Source organism: Chiloscyllium plagiosum, unplaced genomic scaffold (assembly GCF_037043375.1).
Source record: "Chiloscyllium plagiosum isolate Xiang-an unplaced genomic scaffold, Cpla_swu_hap1 HiC_scaffold_5, whole genome shotgun sequence".
Lineage (NCBI taxonomy): Eukaryota > Metazoa > Chordata > Chondrichthyes > Orectolobiformes > Hemiscylliidae > Chiloscyllium > Chiloscyllium plagiosum.
This window is the reverse complement of record NW_028270143.1, coordinates 138,276,233-138,296,349: the sequence shown is the minus strand read 5'-3', so window position 1 is coordinate 138,296,349 and position 20,117 is coordinate 138,276,233. Positions and strand designations below refer to the sequence as shown.

General features: G+C 57.6%; 1 protein-coding gene across 1 annotated transcript in view; it reads left to right on the top strand.

The window, feature by feature from the left end:
• LOC148150048 (microtubule-actin cross-linking factor 1, isoforms 6/7-like) overlaps positions 1 to 20,117 on the top strand; it is a 374,112-nt gene that overhangs the window by 349,587 nt on the left and 4,408 nt on the right. The window contains exons 23-24 of the mRNA XM_087987781.1: positions 6,100 to 6,243; positions 13,784 to 13,972. Of these exons, the coding sequence (XP_087843907.1) occupies positions 6,100 to 6,243; positions 13,784 to 13,972 (333 nt within the window). The remainder of the gene's footprint in view (positions 1 to 6,099; positions 6,244 to 13,783; positions 13,973 to 20,117) is intronic.

The following is a 20,117-nucleotide window of genomic DNA, read 5'->3' as shown; positions in this document are numbered from 1 at the left end:
GGGATGAGGGGAGGGAGAGGGAGGTGGGGGAGTGAGGTGAGACGGAGGGAGGTGGGGGGTGAGGGCAGAGGGAGGTGGGGGGTGAGGGGAGGGAGAGGGAGGTGGGGGAGTGAGGGAGGTGGGGGAGTGAGGGGAGAGGGAGGGAGGTGGGGGAGTGAGGGGAGAGGGAGGGAGGTGGGGGGTGAGGGGAGAGGGAGGGAGGTGGGGATGAGGGGAGAGGGAGTAAGGTGGGTGGGTGAGGGGAGGTTGGAGGGTGAGGGGAGTGGGAGGTTGGAGGGTGAGAGGAGAGGGAGGTGGGGGATGAGGGGAGAGGAAAGTGAGGGGAGAGGGAGGTGGGGGATGAGGGGAGAGGGAAGTGGGGGGTAAGGGGAGAGGGAGGTGGGGGGTTGAGGGGAGAGGGAGGGAGGTGGAGAGGTGAGGGGAGAGGGAGGGAGGTGGGGGAGAGGGAGGGAGGTGGGGGTGAGGGGAGAGGGAGGGAGGTGGGGGAGAGGGAGGGAGGTGGGGGGGTGAGGGGAGAGGGAGGGAGGTGGGAGTAAGGGGAGAGGGAGGTAGGGGGAAAGGGGAGTGGGAGGTGGGGGGTAAGGGGTGAGGGAGGAGGGTTGGGGGGTGAGGGAGAGAGAGGGAGGTTGGAGGGTGAGGGGAGAGGGAGGTGGGGGGGTGAGGGGAGAGGGAAGGAGGTGGGGGGGGTGAGGGGAGAGGGAAGGAGGTGGGGGGGTGAGGGGAGAGGGAAGGAGGTGGGGGGGTGAGGGGAGAGGGAAGGAGGTGGGGGGGTGAGGGGAGAGGGAAGGAGGTGGCGAGGTGAGGGAGTTGGGGTGAGGGGAGAGGGTGGTGGGGGGGGTGAGGGGAGAGGGAGGGAAGTGGGGGTAAGGGGAGAGGGAAGTGGGGGGTTGAGGGGAGAGGGAGGGAATGGGGGTAAGGGGAGAGAGATGTGGGGGGGGTGAAGGGAGAGGGAGAGAGGTGGGGGTAAGGGGAGAGGGAGGTGGGGTGAGGGGAGAGGGAGGGAGGTGGGGATGAGGGGAGAGGGAGGTGGGAGGGTGAGGGGAGAGGGAGGGAGGTTGGGGGGTGAGGGGAGAGGGATGGAGGTGGGGGGGTGAGGGGAATGGGAGGGAGGTGGGGGTAAGAGGGAGGGAGGTGGGGGGTAAGGGGAGAGGGAGGGAGGTGGGGGGTAAGGGGAGAGGGAGGGAGGTGGGGGTAAGAGGAGAGGGAGGTGGGGGGTAAGGGGAGAGGGAGGGAGGTGGGGGTAAGGGGAGAGGGAGGTGGGGGATGAGGGGAGGGAGAGGGAGGTGGGGGAGTGAGGTGAGACGGAGGGAGGTGGGGGGTGAGGGCAGAGGGAGGTGGGGGGTGAGGGGAGGGAGAGGGAGGTGGGGGAGTGAGGGGGGAGGGAGGGAGGTGGGGGAGTGAGGGGAGAGGGAGGGAGGTGGGGGAGTGAGGGGAGAGGGAGGGAGGTGGGGGGTGAGGGGAGAGGGAGGGAGGTGGGGATAAGGGGAGAGGGAGTAAGGTGGGGGGGTGAGGGGAGGTTGGAGGGTGAGGGGAGTGGGAGGTTGGAGGGTGAGAGGAGAGGGAGGTGGGGGGGTGAGGGGAGAGGAAAGTGGGGGGGTGAGGGGAGAGGGAGGTGGGGGATGAGGGGAGAGGGAAGTGGGGGGTAGGGGAGAGGGAGGTGGGGGATGAGGGGAGAGGGAAGTGGGGGGTAAGGGGAGAGGGAGGTGGGGGGTTGAGGGGAGAGGGAGGGAGGTGGGGAGGTGAGGGGAGAGGGAGGGAGGTGGGGGAGAGGGAGGGAAGTGGGGGGGTGAGGGGAGAGGGAGGGAGGTGGGAGTAAGGGGAGAGGGAGGTAGGGGGAAGGGGAGTGGGAGGTGGGGGGTAAGGGGTGAGGGAGGAGGGTTGGGGGGTGAGGGGAGAGAGAGGGAGGTTGGAGGGTGAGGGGAGAGGGAGGTGGGGGGGTGAGGGGAGAGGGAAGGAGGTGGGGGGGTGAGGGGAGAGGGAGGGAGGTGGGGGAGAGGGAGGGAGGTGGGGGGGTGAGGGGAGAGAGAGGGAGGTTGGAGGGTGAGGGGAGAGGGAGGTGGGGGGGTGAGGGGAGAGGGAAGGAGGTGGGGGGTGAGGGGAGAGGGAAGGAGGTGGGGGGGTGAGGGGAGAGGGAAGGAGGTGGGGGGGTGAGGGGAGAGGGAAGGAGGTGGCGAGGTGAGGGGAGAGGGAGGGAGTTGGGGTGAGGGGAGAGGGTGGTGGGGGGGTGAGGGGAGAGGGAGGGAAGTGGGGGTAAGGTGAGAGGGAAGTGGGGGGGGTGAGGGGAGAGGGAGGGAATGGGGGTAAGGGGAGAGAGATGTGGGGGGGGTGAAGGGAGAGGGAGAGAGGTGGGGGTAAGGGGAGAGGGAGGTGGGGTGAGGGGAGCGGGAGGGTGGTGGGGATGAGGGGAGAGGGAGGTGGGAGGGTGAGGGGAGAGGGAGGGAGGTTGGGGGGTGAGGGGAGAGGGAGGGAGGTGGGGGGGTGAGGGGAATGGGAGCGAGGTGGGGGTAAGGGGAGTGGGAGGTGAGGGGTAAGGGGTGAGGGAGGAGGGTTGGGGGTGAGGGGAGGGTAAGGGGAGAGAGTGGGAGTTTGGAGGGTGAGGGGAGAGGGAGGTGGGGTGGTGAGGGGACAGGGAAGGAGGTGGCGGGGTGAGGGGAGAGGGAAGGAAGTGGGGGGGTGAGGGGAGAGGGAAGGAGGTGGCGAGGTGAGGGGAGAGGGAGGGAGTTGGGGTGAGGGGAGAGGGTGGTGGGGGGGTGAGAGGAGAGGGAGGGAAGTGGGGGTAAGGGGAGAGGGAAGTGGGGGGGTGAGGGGAGAGGGAGGGAATGGGGGTAAGGGGAGAGAGATGTGGGGGGGTGAAGGGAGAGGGACAGAGGTGGGGGTAAGGGGAGAGGGAGGTAGGGTGAGGGGAGAGGGAGGGAGGTGGGGATGAGGGGAGAGGGAGGTGGGAGGGTGAGGGGAGAGGGAGGGAAGTGGGGGTAAGGGGAGAGGGAAGTGGGGTGGTGAGGGGAGAGGGAGGGAAGTGGGGGTAAGGGGGGAGAGAGGTGGGGGGGTGAGGGGAGGGGAGAGAGGTGGGGGTGAGGGGAGAGGGAGAGAGGTGGGGACGAGGGGAGAGGGAGAGAGGTGGGGGCAAGGGGAGAGGGAGGTGGGGGGGTGAAGGGTGAGGGAGGGAGCTGGGGGGGTGAGGGGATGGTGAGGGGAGAGGGAGGGAGGTTGGAGGGTGAGGGCAAAGGGAGATAGGGGGTGAGGGGTGAGAGAGGGAGGGAGGTGGAGATGAGGGGAGAGGGAGGGAGGTGGGGGTGAGGGGAGAGGGAGGTGGGGGGTGAGGGGAGAGGGAGGGCGGTGGGGGTAAGGAGAGAGGGAGGGTGGAGGGTAAGGGGAGAGGAAGGTGGGGGCGTGAGGGGAGAGGGAGGGAGTTGGGGATGAGGGGAGAGGGAAGCAGGTGGGGGTGAGTGGAGGGAGGGAGGTGGAGGGGTGAGGGGGAGGGAGGGAGGTGAGGGTGAGGGAGGTAGGGAGGTGAGGGAGGTGGGGGTGAGGGGGAGAGGGAGGTGGGGGAGAGGGAGGTGGGGGTGAGGGGGCGAGGGAGGTGGGGATGAGGGGGAGAGGGAGGTGGGGGTGTGGGGGAGAGGGAGGTGGGGTGTGGGGGAGAGGGAGGTGAGGGTGAGGGGAGAGGGAGGGAGGTGGGGGGGTGAGCAGAGAGGGAGGGAGGTGGGGGGGTGAGGGGAGAGGGAGGGAGGTGGGGGTAAGGGGGGAGGGAGGTGGGGGTAAGGGGAGAGGGAGGTGGGGGGGTAAGGGGAGAGGGAGGTGGGGGAGTAAGGGGAGACGGAGGTGGGGGTAAGTGGAGAGGGAAGGAGGTGGGGGTAAGGGGAGAGGGAGGTGGGGCGGTGAGGGGAGAGGGAGGTGGGGGGGGTGAGGGGAGAGGGAGGTGGGGGTTGAGGGGAGAGGGAGGGATGTGGGGGTAAGGGGAGAGGGAGGGAGGTGGGGGTAAGGGGAGAGGGAGGTGGGGCATTGAGGGGAGAGGGAGGTGGGGGTTGAGGGGAGAGAGAGGTGGGGGGGTGAGGGGAGAGGGAGGGAGGTGGGGGGTGAGGGGAGAGGGAGGGAGGTGGGGGTAAGGGGAGAGGGAGGGAGGTGGGGGTAAGGGGAGAGGGAGGTGGGGCGGTGAGGGGAGAGGGAGGTGGGGGTTGAGGGGAGAGGGAGGGATGTGGGGTGGGGTGAGGGGAGAGGGAGGGAAGTGGGCATAAGGGAAGAGGGAGTTGAGGGGTAAGGGGAGAGGGAGGTGGGGGGGATGAGGGGAGAGGGAGGGAGGTGGGGGTAAGGGGAGAGGGAGGTGGGGGGCTGAGGGGAGAGGGAGGGAGGTGGGGGGTGAGGGGAGAGGGAGGGAGGTGGGGGGTGAGGGGAGGGGGGAGGTGGGGAGGTAAGGGGAGAGGGAGGTGAGGGGAGAGGGAGGGAGGTGGGGGCGTGAGGGGAGAGGGAGGGAGGTGGGGGTAAGGGGAGAGGGAGGGAGGTGGGCATAAGGGAAGAGGGAGTTGGGGGGTAAGGGGAGAGGGAGTTGGGGGGGCGAGGGGAGAGGGAAGGAGGTAGGGATAAGGGGAGAGGGAGGTGGGGGGTAAGGGGAGAGGGAGGGAGGTGGGGGTAAGGGGAGAGGGAGGTGGGGGGTGAGGGGAGGGAGAGGGAGGTGGGGAGTGAGGTGAGACGGTGGGGGTGAGGGCAGAGGGAGGGAGGTGGGGGATGAGGGGAGAGGGAGGGAGGTGGGGATGAGGGGAGAGGGAGTAAGGTGGGGGGGTGAGGGGAGGTTGGAGGGTGAGGGGAGAGGGAGGTTGGAGGGTGAGGGGAGAGGGAGGGAGGTGGGGAGGAGAGGGAGGGAGGTGGGGGAGAGGGAGGGAGGAGGGAGGTGGGGGAGAGGGAGGGAGGAGGGAGGTGGGGGAGAGGGAGGGAGGTGGGGGGTGGGGCGAGAGGGAGGGAGTTGGGGTGTGAGGGGAGAGGGAGGGAGGTGGGGGGTGAGGGGAATGGGAGGGAGGTGGGGGTAAGGGGAGTGGGAGGTGAGGGATAAGGGGTGAGGGAGGAGGGTTGGGGGTGAGGGGAGGGTAAGGGGAGAGAGAGGGAGGTTGGAGGGTGAGGGGAGAGGGAGGTGGGGGGGTGAGGGGACAGGGAAGGAGGTGGCGGGGTGAGGGGAGAGGGAGGGAGTTGGGGGTGAGGGGAGAAGGTGGGGGGGTGAGGGGAGAGGGAGGGAAGTGGGGGTAAGGGGAGAGGGAAGTGGGGGGGTGAGGGGAGAGGGAGGGAAGTGGGGGTAAGGGGGGAGAGAGGTGGGGGGGTGAGGGGAGAGGGAGAGAGGTGGGGGCGAGGGGAGAGGGAGAGAGGTGGGGGCAAGGGGAGAGGGAGGTGGGGGGTGAGGGGAGAGGGAGGGAGGTGGGGATGAGGGGAGAGGGAGGTGGGAGGGTGAGGGGAGAGGGAGGGAGGTTGGGAGTGAGGGGAGAGGGAGCTGGGGGTTGAGGGGATGGTGAGGGGAGAGGGAGGGAGGTTGGGGACGAGGGCAAAGGGAGATGGGGGTGAGGGGAGAGGGAGGGAGGTGGAGATGAGGGGAGAGGGAGGGAGGTGGGGGTGAGGGGAGAGGGAGGGAGGTGGGGGTGAGGGGAGAGGGAGGTGGGGGATGAGGGGAGAGGGGGGGAGGTGGGGGTAAGGGGAGAGGGAGGGAGGTGGGGGTGAGGGGAGAGGGAGGTGGGGGTAAGGAGAGAGGGAGGGTGGAGGGTAAGGGGAGAGCTAGGTGGGGGCGTGAGGGGAGAGGGAGGGAGTTGGGGGTGAGGGGAGAGGGAGGGAGTTGGGGATGAGGGGAGAGGGAGGCAGGTGGGGGTGAGGGGAGAGGGAGGGAGGTGGAGGGGTGAGGAGAGAGGGAGGTAGGGAGGTGAGGGTGAGGGAGGTGGGAGGTGGGGGTGAGGGGGAGAGGGAGGGAGATGGAGGGTAAGGGGAAAGGGAGAGAGGTTGGGGGTGAGGGGAGAGGGAGGGAAGCAGAGAGTGATGGGGAGGGAGGGAAGAGGGTGGTGTAAATTAGTGGGGAGTAGGGAAGGGTGAGCAGGATGGAGGGAGCTGATGTTCTGATATCTGTTTCAGGAGGCCGTTGACAGTCTGGAGCATGAGTATCCAGCTCTGGAGTCTGTCATTGCCCTTGGGAATGAGATCCTGACTTCCTGTAATCCGGAATCAGTCAGCATCATCCAATCCTGGATCAACATGGTACAAACACGATGGGATGAGGTGAGTCCGAAGCATGGTGCAAGATTGAGTTTTTCCAGAGCAGCACCTCCTCATCAGAGACCGTCAAACAGGAGAAATGTAAGATGCGGGTGCCCTCTTCCGACTACTTTTTTTCTGGGTGGCTCAGTGGTTAGCACTGCTGTCTCACAGCGCCATAGACCCGGGTTCAATTCCCACCTCAGGCAACTGTCTGTGTGGAGTTTGCACATTCTCCCCGTGTCTGCGTGGGTTTTCTCCCACAATCCAAAAATATGCAGGTCAGGTGAATTGGCCACGTTAAATTGCCCGTAGTGTTAGGTGAAGGGGTAAGTGTAGGGGAATGGGTCTGGGTGGTTTGCTCTTTGGAGGGTCAGTGTGGACTTGTTGGGCCGAAGGGCCTGTTTCCACATTGTAAGTAATCTAAAAACTAAAAGCAAGAGGAGGCCATTCACCCACTGAAGGCCTGCTACCTCATTTCATAGTCATAGAGACTGATAGAGTATTACAGCATGGAGACAGGTCCTTTGGTCCAAATTGGTCTATGCTGACCAAAATGTCTGCCCTCCATAACCCCATTTCCCTGCACTTGGCTCATATCCTTCTAATCCTTTCCTATCCATGTATTTGTCTAAATGCCTTTTAAATGTTATTAATGTTTATGCCTCCACCACTTCTGCTGGCAGCTCATTCCATATGCACATCACCCTGTGTGTAAGAAAGTTGCCTCTCAGGTTCCCTTTTATGTCGTCTTGTCCTCCATTCTCCAACCCTGGGAAAAAGACTTAGTGTATTTACCCTGTCCATGCCTCTCATAATCTTATACACCTCTAAAAAGTTCCCCCTCAGTCTCCCATGCTCAAAAAAACACATTCTAGCTTGTTCAACCTCTCCCTAAAACTCAGACCATGGAGTCCAGACAATATCCTTGTAAATTTCTTCTGCGTTCTTTCTAGATTAGTGACGTCCTTCCTACAACAAGGTGACCAAAACTGAACACAATACTCCAAGCGTGGTCTCACCAACATCCTGGATAACAGCAACATAACTTCCCAACTTCTATACTCAATGACCTGACTGATGAGGGCCAGTGTGCCAAAAGCCTTCATCATTGCCCTGTCCACCTGGGACACCACTTTCAGAGAACTGTGAACCTGAACTCCAAGGTCCCTCTGTTCCATGACACTCCTTAAGGCCCTACCATTCACCGTGAAATTCCTACCTTGATTTGACTTTCCAAAATGCAAGACCACACACTTATCCATACTAAACTCCATAAACTCCCCAGCTGGTCAAGGTCTTGCTGCAATTTCTGATAACCTTCCTCACTGTCCACAATGCTGCTTAGTTTAGAGTCAACAGCAAATTAATGAATGCCTTGGACATTCTCATCCAAATCATTGATATAGGTAACAAACAGCAATGGACCCAACACTGACCCCTGAGGTACTCCACTACTCACAAGCCTCCAGTCTGACAAGCATCCTTCCACTATTACCCTCTGCGTCCTACCATCAAACCAATTGGGTATCCAATTTGCCAGCTGACCCTGGATTCCATAAGGTCTAACCTTCCAGAGCTACCTGCCTTGTGGAACCTTAAAAGGCCTGACTGAAATTCAGCACTAGGTCTACCGCCCCACCCTCATCAATCTTCCTGGTCACTTTATCAAAGAACTCTAACAACTTTGTGAGGCATTTAATATGATTATGACTGATTTCATCTCAGCCTCAACTCCACTAACCTGCCCACTCTCCATAACCCTCAAACACACCACTGTTGAAAATCACCTCAGACACTGAGGCAGTCTGTGTTCAAATGCAACAAGGTCTGGACAATATCCAGGCTTGGGCTGACAAATGACAAGTAATGTTCACACCACTCAAATGCCAGGCTATGACCATCACCAATAAGAGACATCTCCCCTTGACATTCAATGGTGTCACCATCACTGAATTCCCTACTACCAACATCCTTGGGGTTACATTGGCCAGAAGCTCAACTGGACTCACCACATAAATATAAGAGAAAATTATTGCAGTTCCTCGAGTCTATACTGAAAACAATAAAATCACAGCAGGTCAGGCAGCATCCATGCAGAGAGATCAAGCTAGTGTTTCGAGTCTAGATGACCCTTCATTCGAAAGTCATCCATTCCCAAAATGACATCTTGCTGTCTTTCCATGGATGCTGCCTGACTTGCTGTGACTTTCATCATTTTTTGTTTTCACTACATAAACATAGAGTAGGTCAGAGGCTGGGAATACTACAGCAAATAATTCACCTCCTGACTCCCCAAAGCCTGTCCATCATCTCCAAGGCACAAGTCAGGAATGTGATGGAATACTGTTGGGTGTGTCTTGCTGGAAAAGCACAGCAGGTCAGGCAGCATCTGAAGAGCAGGAGAATCAGAGCCCTTTATCAGATGGAATACTCCCCATTTGCCCTGGATGGGGGCAGCTCCAACAACACTCAAGCTTGACACCATCCAGGACAAAGCAGCCACTTGATTGGCACCACATCCACAAGCATCCCCTCCCTCCACCACCGACACTCAGTAGCATCAGTGCGTATTATCTACAAGATGCACTGCAAAAATTTACCAAAGACCCTCAGACAGCACCTTCCAAACCCAGAACCACTTCCATCTGGAAAGACAATAGCAGCAGAACACCACCCCCTGCAGGCTCCCCTCCACTGCCCACCCTATCTTGGAAATATATTGCTGGTCCTTCACTGTCACCGGGTCAGAATCCTGGAATTCCCTCACTAAGGGACATTGTGGGTCTACCTACAGCACATGGACTGCAGCGGTTCAAGAAAACAGCTCACCCCAACCTTCTCAAGGGGCAATTAGGGACGGGCAATGAATATGACCCAGCCAGTGACACTCATGTCCCTCAAGTGGAAAAAAAAGGTTGGGATCCAAGGACCAAACCCAGTGGCACTACACTAGTTAAACCCTGCTAACCAAAGTAACCCTACTAACCAGACTAACCCTGCTAACTAAATCCTGCTAACCAGACCCATTTATCTTGACTTGCTGCTTTCTGTTGGTTAATAAATTATACTTAGCTCAAATTTGTTAAGTATGTCCAGGATATCTTTCTCAATCAATTTGGAGATGGTCCAAATTGAAGAGATGGGGCAAAACCTGACCTCCAGTTGGGAAATAAAGCAGACAAATGACTGAGGTGTTAATGGGGATGCACTTTGGGACCAGTGACCATACTTCTTTTAGTTTTAAAATAGTTACAGAAAAGGATAAGTCCAGCCCACAAGTTAAAGTTCTAAATTGCGGCAAGGTCAATTTTAATGGTCTTAGTCAGGAACTTTCAAAAGTTGATCGGTGGAGGCTGTTTTCGGGTAAAGGGACTCTAGCAAGTGGAAGGGTTTAAAAAGTGAGATAATGAGAGTTCAGGGACAGCATGTTCCTGTTAGTGTGAAGGACAAAATTGGCAAGAGTAGGGAACTCCGGATGACTAGAAACATTGAGGTTCTGGTCAAGAAAAATTAGGAGGTATATGTCAGATATAGACAGCTGGGATCAAGTGACTCCCTCAGTATATTGGGCATGTAACAGCACACTTGGGAGCATAGGCTGTCAGGGAAGGATGTCGAGGAAATGTGGAACTTTTTCAAGGAACAGATACGACGTGTCCTTGATATGTATGTACCTGTCAGGCAGGAAAGAGATGGTCGTGTGAGGGAACCTTGGTTGATGAGGGAGGTTGAATGTCTTGTAAGGAGGAAGAAGGAGGCTTACATAAGGTTGAGGAAACAGGGTTCAGACAGAGCAGTGGAGGGATACAGGATAGCCAGAAGGGACCTGAAGAAAGGGATTAGGAGAGCTAAGAGGGGGCATGAAAAATCTTTGGCGGGTAGGATCAAGGATAACCCCTAGGCATTTTATGCGTATGTGAGAAACATGAGAATGATGAGAACGAGGGTAGGTCCGATCAAGGACAGTAGTGGGAGACTGTGTATTGAGTCGGAAGAGTTGGGGGAGGTCTTGATTGAGTACATTTCTTCAGTATTTACAAACGAGAGGGACTGTATTGTTGAAGAGGAGAGTGTGAAACGGACTGGTAAGCTAGAGGAGATACTTGTTAGGAAGGAAGACGTGTTGGGCATTTTGAACAACTTAAGGATAGACAAGTCCCCCAGGCCTGACGGGATATATCCTAGGATTATGTGGGAAGCAAGAGAGGAAATTGCAGTACCGTTGGCAATGATCTTTTCGTCTTCACTGTCAACGGGGGTGGTACCAGGGGACTGGAGAGTGGTGAATGTTGTGCCCCTGTCCAAAAAAGGGAATAGGGATAACCCCGGGAATTACAGGCCAGTTAGTCTTACTTCGGTCGTAGGCAAAGTAATGGAAAGGGTACTGAGGGATAGGATTTATGAGTATCTGGAAAGACACTGCTTGATTAGGGACAGCCAGCACGGATTTGTGAGGGGTAGGTCTTGCCTTACAAGTCTATTGAATTCTTTGAGGAGGTGACCAAGCATGTGGATGAGGGTAGAGCAGTGGATGTAGTGTACATGGATTTTAGAAAGGCATTTGATAAGGTTCGAGGAGAAAGTGAGGTCTGCAGATGCTGGAGATCAGAGCTGGAAATGTGTTGCTGGAAAAGCGCAGCAGGTCAGGCAGCATCCAGGAAACAGGAGGATCGACGTTTCGGGCATAAGCCCTTCTTCAGGAATCCACTCAGGTGGATGGAGCTTGTAAGAGGGCCTATGGTGTATTAGCGTTCATTAGCAGAGGGATTGAATTCAAGAGTCGTGAGGTGATGTTGCAGCTGTACAGGACCACGGTAAGGCCACATTTGGAGTACTGTGTGCAGTTCTGGTCGCCTCATTTTAAGAAAGATGTGGAAGCTTTGGAGAGGGTGCAGAGGAGATTTACCAGGATGTTGCCTGGAATGGAGAATAGGTCGTACGAGGAAAGGTTGAGAGTGCTAGGCCTTTTCTCATTGGAACGGCGAAGGTTGAGGGGTGACTTGATAGAGGTTTATAAGATGATCAGAGGAATTGATAGAGTAGACAGAAACTTTTTCCCTGGGTACAACAGAGTGTTATAAGGGGACATAAATTTAAGGTGAAGGGTGGAAGGTATAGGGGGGATGTCAGGGGTAGGTTCTTTACCCAGAGAGTGGTGGGGGCATGGAATGCACTGCCCGTGGGAGTGGTAGAGTCAGAATCTTTGGTGACCTTTAAGCAGCAATTGGATAGGTACATGGATGGGTGCTTAAGCTAGGACAAATGTTCGGCACAACATCGTGGGCCGAATGGCCTGTTCTGTGCTGTATTGTTCTATGTTCTATGTTCTACTTCAGATGGAAATCAGGAGGGCAAAAAGGGAACATCACGTAGTTTTGGCAGATAAGGTAAAGGAGAATGCAGAGAGTTTCTACAAGTATGTTAAGGGCACAAGAGTAATGAGGGAGAGAATAGGGCCCCTTAAAGATCAATGAGGCAGTCTGTGAGTGAAGTCACAGGAGATAGGTAAGAGCCTAAATGAATATTTCTCATCAGTGTGCTACAAGGATTGGTGCTAGATTCATTGTTGTTCATCATTTGTACAATGACTTGGATGAGAATGTAGGAGGAACGGTTAGTAAGTTTGGGGACGACACTGAAATTGGTGGTGTAGTGGACAGGTTGTCTAAGAATACAACATCTTGATCAACTGGGCCAAGGAATGATGGATGGAGTTTAATTCAGATAAATGCAAGGTGTTGCATTTTGGTAGGGCAAGCTGGAGCAGGTCTTACACAGTTCATGGCAGGGCTCTGGGGAATGGTGTTGAACAAGGTGTATGGCATCACAGGTAGACAGGCTGATGAAGCAGCCTTCATTGGTCAGAGGGCTGAGTACAAGACATTGATTTGGACTCCTGCATACAATTCTGGTCACCCTGCTACATGAAGGATATTATTAAACTGGAAAGCAAGGATGTTCTTGAATGGGCTGGGACTTGTATTGAGGTGACTTTACAGAGGTTTATGATTAGATTCCCTAGTGTGGAAACAGGCCCTTCGACCCAACCAGTCTACACTGACCCTCTGAAGAGTAACCCACCCAGTCCCATTTCCCTCTGACTAATGCACCTAACACTATGGGCAATTTAGCCTGGCCAATTCACCTGGCCTGCACATCATTGGACTGTGGGAGGAAACCCACGCAGACACGGGGGAGAATGTGCAAGCTCCACACAGACAGTCACCTGAGGCTGGGATCAAACCTGGGACCCTAGTGCTGTGAGGCAGCAGTGCTAACCACTGAGCTACTGTGCTGCCCGTTTACAAAAATCACGAGGAGCATGGATAGCTGAATTACCAAGGTCTTTTCTCCATGGTAAAGGTAGTCAAAAAGTAGACGGAATAGGTTTAAGGGGAGGAAAGATTTAAAAGGGATCTGAGTGGCAACGTTTTCACACAGAGGGTGGTGTGTGTATGGAGTGAGCTGCCAGAGGAAGTGGTGTAGGCTAGTACAATTAGAACATTTAAAAGTCATTTGGACAGGTACATGAATTGGAAAGGTTTAGAGGGATATGGGCCAAATGCAGACAAATCCGACTAGTTGAGTTGAGGAAACCTGGTCAGCATGGACACGTTGAACCGAAGGGTCTGTTTCTGTGCTGTATGACTAAGCAAACCCAAGCACTTAACTAAGTGAAGTAATTTCGAAGGGTTACTTTGTGAAACTATGTTTGAAAGTTCACAATGGTCATCTGGTGATCCCTTTTATAAAACATCCAGGTATCTCCACAGAACTTGAAATTCTTTATTCTTTCATTTGTTGTTGGCGTCGCTGTTTGAGCTGTCAGTTACTGCCCTTCACTAATTACCCTTGAACTGGTGGCCTGATTGGGCATTTCAGGGGGCAGTTAAAAATCAAACACATTGCTGTCAATATGGAGTCATATGTACACCATGTACACACTGGACAATGATAGAAACATAGGAGTAGGCCATTCAGCCTACTAAGTCTGCCCTGGCTGTGATGGAGCCAGCGTAGGCCAGCACAGTGGCTCAGTGGTTAGCACTGCGGCCTCACAGCACCAGGGACCCAGGTTCAATTCCAACCTTGGGCAACACTCTGTGTGGAGTTTGCACATTCTCCCCATGTCTGTGTGGGTTTCCTCCCACAGTCCAAAGCTGTCAGGTTAGGGTGGATTGACCATGGGAAATGCAGAGATAAAGGGTAAGGGTAGTCTGTTATTTGAAGGGTCAGTATGGATTTGATGGGCTGAATGGCCTGCTTCCACATTGTAGGGACTCTATGATTCGGACATTCAGTGTGATCCTGGCTGGTTGAACATTTCAATATCTTTGGTCACCTTCACAGAGACCAGATTTATCTTCCAGGTTTATTAATTAATGTTAACTTCAATGTTTTGATTTTGTTGGATTTGAAAACAAATCTTTGAAAACAAAGGGCTTTGAATTAATTGTCTCGTGATCATCACATTACACCACAATCCCACCCCCCTCATTTTATCACAATTCCATTTTCCAACACTTTGTTAAATCTATGTGTGTCTCTGGTTGTGTTGCAGGTCAGGAGCTGGGCCAGTTGCCAGGGAGATCGAGTGGAAGCAGCAATGTTGTCCCTTCATTTGGAGCAACAGGATTTGCAGCATCTACAGGAATGGCTGGAGGAAACAGCAGAGTCACTGAGTCGGAGAGACCAGGAGGCTCTCTCCGAAAATATTGGGCAGCTGGAGGAGCTGCTAACCGAGCACTCAGTGAGGACACCCCTCACCCCCATTAACACAGCACTCAGTGAGGACACCCCCCACCCCCATTAACCCAGCACTCAGTGAGGACACCCCCCCCATTAAACCCAGCACTCAGTGAGGACACCCCCAACCCCCATTAACACAGCACTCAGTGAGGACACCTCCCCCCCATTAACCCAGCACTCAGTGAGGACACCCCTCACCCCCATTAACACAGCACTCAGTGAGGACACCCCCCACCCCCATTAACCCAGCACTCAGTGAGGACACCCCCCCCATTAAACCCAGCACTCAGTGAGGACACCCCCAACCCCCATTAACCCAGCACTCAGTGAGGACACCCCCCCCATTAAACCCAGCACTCAGTGAGGACACCCCCCACCCCCATTAACACAGCACTCAGTGAGGACACCCCCCACCCCCATTAACCCAGCACTCAGCGAGGACACCCCCCACCACCATTAACCCAGCACTCAGTGAGGACACCCCCCCCCCCCATTAACCCAGCACTCAGTGAGGACACCCCCCCCCATTAACTCAGCACTCAGTGAGGACACCCCTCACCCCCATTAACCCAACACTCAGTGAGGACACCTCCCCCCCATTAACCCAGCACTCAGTGAGGACACCCCCCACCCCCATTAATCCAGCACTCAGTGAGGACACCCCCCCCCCCATTAACCCAGCACTCAGTGAGGACACCCCCCACCCCCATTAACCCAGCACTCAGTGAGGACACCCCCCCCCATTAACCCAGCACTCAGTGAGGACACCACCCCCATTAACCCAGCACTCAGTGAAGACACCTCCCCCCCATTAACCCAGCACTCAGTGAGGACAACCCCGACCCCCATTAACCCAGCACTCAGTGAGGACACCCCCCACCCCCATTAACCCAGCACTCAGTGAGGACACCCCCCACCCCCATTAACCCAGCACTCAGTGAGGACACCCCCCCCCATTAACCCAGCACTCAGTGAGGACACCCCCCCCCATTAACCCAGCACTCAGTGAGGACACCACCCCCATTAACGCAGCACTCAGTGAGGACACCCCCCACCCCCATTAACCCAGCACTCAGTGAGGACACCACCCCCATTAACCCAGCACTCAGTGAGGACACCCCCCCCCATTAATCCAGCACTCAGTGAGGACACCCCCCGCCATTAACCCAGCACTCAGTGAGGACACCCCCCACCACCATTAATCCAGCACTCAGTGAGGGCACCCCCCACCCCCATTAACCCAGCACTCAGTGAGGACACCCCCCCCATTAAACCCAGCACTCAGTGAGGACACCCCCCACCCCCATTAACACAGCACTCAGTGAGGACACCCCCCACCCCCATTAACCCAGCACTCAGCGAGGACACCCCCCACCACCATTAACCCAGCACTCAGTGAGGACACCCCCCACCCCCATTAACCCAGCACTCAGTGAGGACACCCCCCGCCATTAACCCAGCACTCAGTGAGGACCCCAACCCCCATTAACCCAGCACTCAGTGAGGACACCCCCCCTCCCCCCCACCCCCATTAACCCAGCACTCAGTGAGGACACTCCCCCCCCCATTAACCCAGCACTCAGTGAGGACACCCCCCCCCATTAACCCAGCACTCAGTGAGGACACCCCCCCCTCCCCCCCACCCCCATTAACCCAGCACTCAGTGAGGACACCCCCCCATTAACCCAGCACTCAGTGAGGACACCCCCCCATTAACCCAGCACTCAGTAAGGACCTTCCCCCCCCCATTAACCCAGCACTCAGTGAGGACAACCCCCCCCATTAACCCAGCACTCAGTGAGGACCCCACCCCCCCATTAACCCAGCACTCAGTGAGGACCCCACCCCCCCATTAACCCAGCACTCAGTGAGGACACCCCTCCCCATTAACCAAGCTCTCAGTGAGGACAACCCCCTCTATTAACCAAGCTCTCAGTGAGGACAACCCCCTCTATTAACCCAGCACTCAGTGAGGACACCCCCCACCCCCATTAACCCAGCACTCAGTGAGGACAACCCCCTCTATTAACCCAGCACTCAGTGAGGACACCCCCCACCCCCATTAACCCAGCCCTCAGTGAGGACACCCCCCCATTAACACAGCACTCAGTGAGGACCCCACCCCCCATTAACCCAGCACTCAGTGAGGACACCCCTCCTCCCCCTCCCCCCACTAACCCAGCACTCAGTGAGGACACCCCCCACCCCCATTAACCCAGCACTCAGTGAGGACACCCCTCACCCCCATTAACCCAACACTCAGTGAGGACACCTCCCCCCCATTAACCCAGCACTCAGTGAGGACACCCCCCACCCCCATTAATCCAGCACTCAGTGAGGACACCCCCCCCCCCCATTAACCCAGCACTCAGTGAGGACACCCCCCACCCCCATTAACCCAGCACTCAGTGAGGACACCCCCCCCCATTAACCCAGCACTCAGTGAGGACACCCCCCCCCCCCCATTAACCCAGCACTCAGTGAGGACACCACCCCCATTAACGCAGCACTCAGTGAGGAGACCCCCCACCCCCATTAATCCAGCACTCAGTGAGGACACCCCCCCCCATTAACCCAGCACTCAGTGAGGACACCCCCCACCACCATTAATCCAGCACTCAGTGAGGGCACCCCCCACCCCCATTAACCCAGCACTCAGTGAGGACCCCCCCCCACCCCATTAACCCAGCACTCAGTGAGGACACCCCCCACCCCCATTAACCCAGCACTCAGTGAGGACCCCCCCATTAACCCAGCACTCAGTGAGGACACCCCCCCCCCATTAACCCAGCACTCAGTGAGGACAACCCCCACCCCTATTAACCCAGCACTCAGTGAGGACACCCCCCCCCCCCCTCACCCAGCACTCAGTGAGGACACCCCGCCCATTAACCCAGCACTCAGTGAGGACACCCCCCCTCCATTAGCCCAGCACTCAGTGAGGACACCCCCCACCCCCATTAACACAGCACTCAGTGAGGACACCCCCCACCCCCATTAACCCAGCACTCAGCGAGGACACCCCCCACCACCATTAACCCAGCACTCAGTGAGGACACCCCCCCCCCCCATTAACCCAGCACTCAGTGAGGACACCCCCCCCCATTAACTCAGCACTCAGTGAGGACACCCCTCACCCCCATTAACCCAACACTCAGTGAGGACACCTCCCCCCCATTAACCCAGCACTCAGTGAGGACACCCCCCACCCCCATTAATCCAGCACTCAGTGAGGACACCCCCCCCCCCCCCCATTAACCCAGCACTCAGTGAGGACACCCCCCACCCCCATTAACCCAGCACTCAGTGAGGACACCCCCCCCCATTAACCCAGCACTCAGTGAGGACACCACCCCCATTAACCCAGCACTCAGTGAAGACACCTCCCCCCCATTAACCCAGCACTCAGTGAGGACAACCCCGACCCCCATTAACCCAGCACTCAGTGAGGACACCCCCCACCCCCATTAACCCAGCACTCAGTGAGGACACCCCCCACCCCCATTAACCCAGCACTCAGTGAGGACACCCCCCCCCCATTAACCCAGCACTCAGTGAGGACACCCCCCCCCATTAACCCAGCACTCAGTGAGGACACCACCCCCATTAACGCAGCACTCAGTGAGGACACCCCCCACCCCCATTAACCCAGCACTCAGTGAGGACACCACCCCCATTAACCCAGCACTCAGTGAGGACACCCCCCCCCATTAATCCAGCACTCAGTGAGGACACCCCCCGCCATTAACCCAGCACTCAGTGAGGACACCCCCCACCACCATTAATCCAGCACTCAGTGAGGGCACCCCCCACCCCCATTAACCCAGCACTCAGTGAGGACACCCCCCCCCCATTAAACCCAGCACTCAGTGAGGACACCCCCCACCCCCATTATCACAGCACTCAGTGAGGACACCCCCCACCCCCATTAACCCAGCACTCAGCGAGGACACCCCCCACCACCATTAACCCAGCACTCAGTGAGGACACCCCCCACCCCCATTAACCCAGCACTCAGTGAGGACACCCCCCGCCATTAACCCAGCACTCAGTGAGGACCCCAACCCCCATTAACCCAGCACTCAGTGAGGACACCCCCCCTCCCCCCCACCCCCATTAACCCAGCACTCAGTGAGGACACTCCCCCCCCCATTAACCCAGCACTCAGTGAGGACACCCCCCCCCATTAACCCAGCACTCAGTGAGGACACCCCCCCCTCCCCCCCACCCCCATTAACCCAGCACTCAGTGAGGACACCCCCCCATTAACCCAGCACTCAGTGAGGACACCCCCCCATTAACCCAGCACTCAGTAAGGACCTTCCCCCCCCATTAACCCAGCACTCAGTGAGGACAACCCCCCCCATTAACCCAGCACTCAGTGAGGACCCCACCCCCCCATTAACCCAGCACTCAGTGAGGACCCCACCCCCCCATTAACCCAGCACTCAGTGAGGACACCCCTCCCCATTAACCAAGCTCTCAGTGAGGACAACCCCCTCTATTAACCAAGCTCTCAGTGAGGACAACCCCCTCTATTAACCCAGCACTCAGTGAGGACACCCCCCACCCCCATTAACCCAGCACTCAGTGAGGACAACCCCCTCTATTAACCCAGCACTCAGTGAGGACACCCCCCACCCCCATTAACCCAGCCCTCAGTGAGGACACCCCCCCATTAACACAGCACTCAGTGAGGACCCCACCCCCCATTAACCCAGCACTCAGTGAGGACACCCCTCCTCCCCCTCCCCCCACTAACCCAGCACTCAGTGAGGACACCCCCCACCCCCATTAACCCAGCACTCAGTGAGGACACCCCTCACCCCCATTAACCCAACACTCAGTGAGGACACCTCCCCCCCATTAACCCAGCACTCAGTGAGGACACCCCCCACCCCCATTAATCCAGCACTCAGTGAGGACACCCCCCCCCCCCATTAACCCAGCACTCAGTGAGGACACCCCCCACCCCCATTAACCCAGCACTCAGTGAGGACACCCCCCCCCATTAACCCAGCACTCAGTGAGGACACCCCCCCCCCCCATTAACCCAGCACTCAGTGAGGACACCACCCCCATTAACGCAGCACTCAGTGAGGAGACCCCCCACCCCCATTAATCCAGCACTCAGTGAGGACACCCCCCCCATTAACCCAGCACTCAGTGAGGACACCCCCCACCACCATTAATCCAGCACTCAGTGAGGGCACCCCCCACCCCCATTAACCCAGCACTCAGTGAGGACCCCCCCCACCCCATTAACCCAGCACTCAGTGAGGACACCCCCCACCCCCATTAACCAGCACTCAGTGAGGACCCCCCCATTAACCCAGCACTCAGTGAGGACACCCCCCCCCCATTAACCCAGCACTCAGTGAGGACAAACCCCACCCCTATTAACCCAACACTCAGTGAGGACACCCCCCCCCCCCCCCTCACCCAGCACTCAGTGAGGACACCCCGCCCATTAACCCAGCACTCAGTGAGGACACCCCCCCTCCATTAGCCCAGCACTCAGTGAGGACACCCCCCACCCCCATTAACCCAGCACTGAGTGAGGACACCCCCCCTCCCCCCCACCCCTATTAACCCAGCACACAGTGAGGACACCCCCCACCCCCATTAACCCAGCACTCAGTGAGGACACCCCCCCCCATTAACCCAGCACTCAGTGAGGACACCCCCCCCCATTAACCCAGCACTCAGTGAGGACACCCCGCCCCATTAACCCAGCACTCAGTGAGGACACCCCGCCCATTAACCCAGCACTCAGTGAGGACACCCCCTCTCCATTAGCCCAGCACTCGGTGAGGACACCCCCCCTCCCCCCCACCCCCATTAACCCAGCACTCAGTGAGGACACCCCCCACCCCCATTAACCCAGCACTCAGTGAGGACACCCCACCCCCATTAACCCAGCACTCGGTGAGGACACCCCCCCACCCCCCCACCGCCATTAACCCAGCACTCAGTGAGGACACACCCCTCCATTAACCCAGCACTCAGTGAGGACACCCCCACTCCCCCCACCCCCATTAACCCAGCACTCAGTGAGGACACCACCCTCCCCCCCCACCCCCATTAACCCAGCACTCAGTGAGGACACCCCCCCCCCCATTAACCCAGCACTCAGTGAGGACACA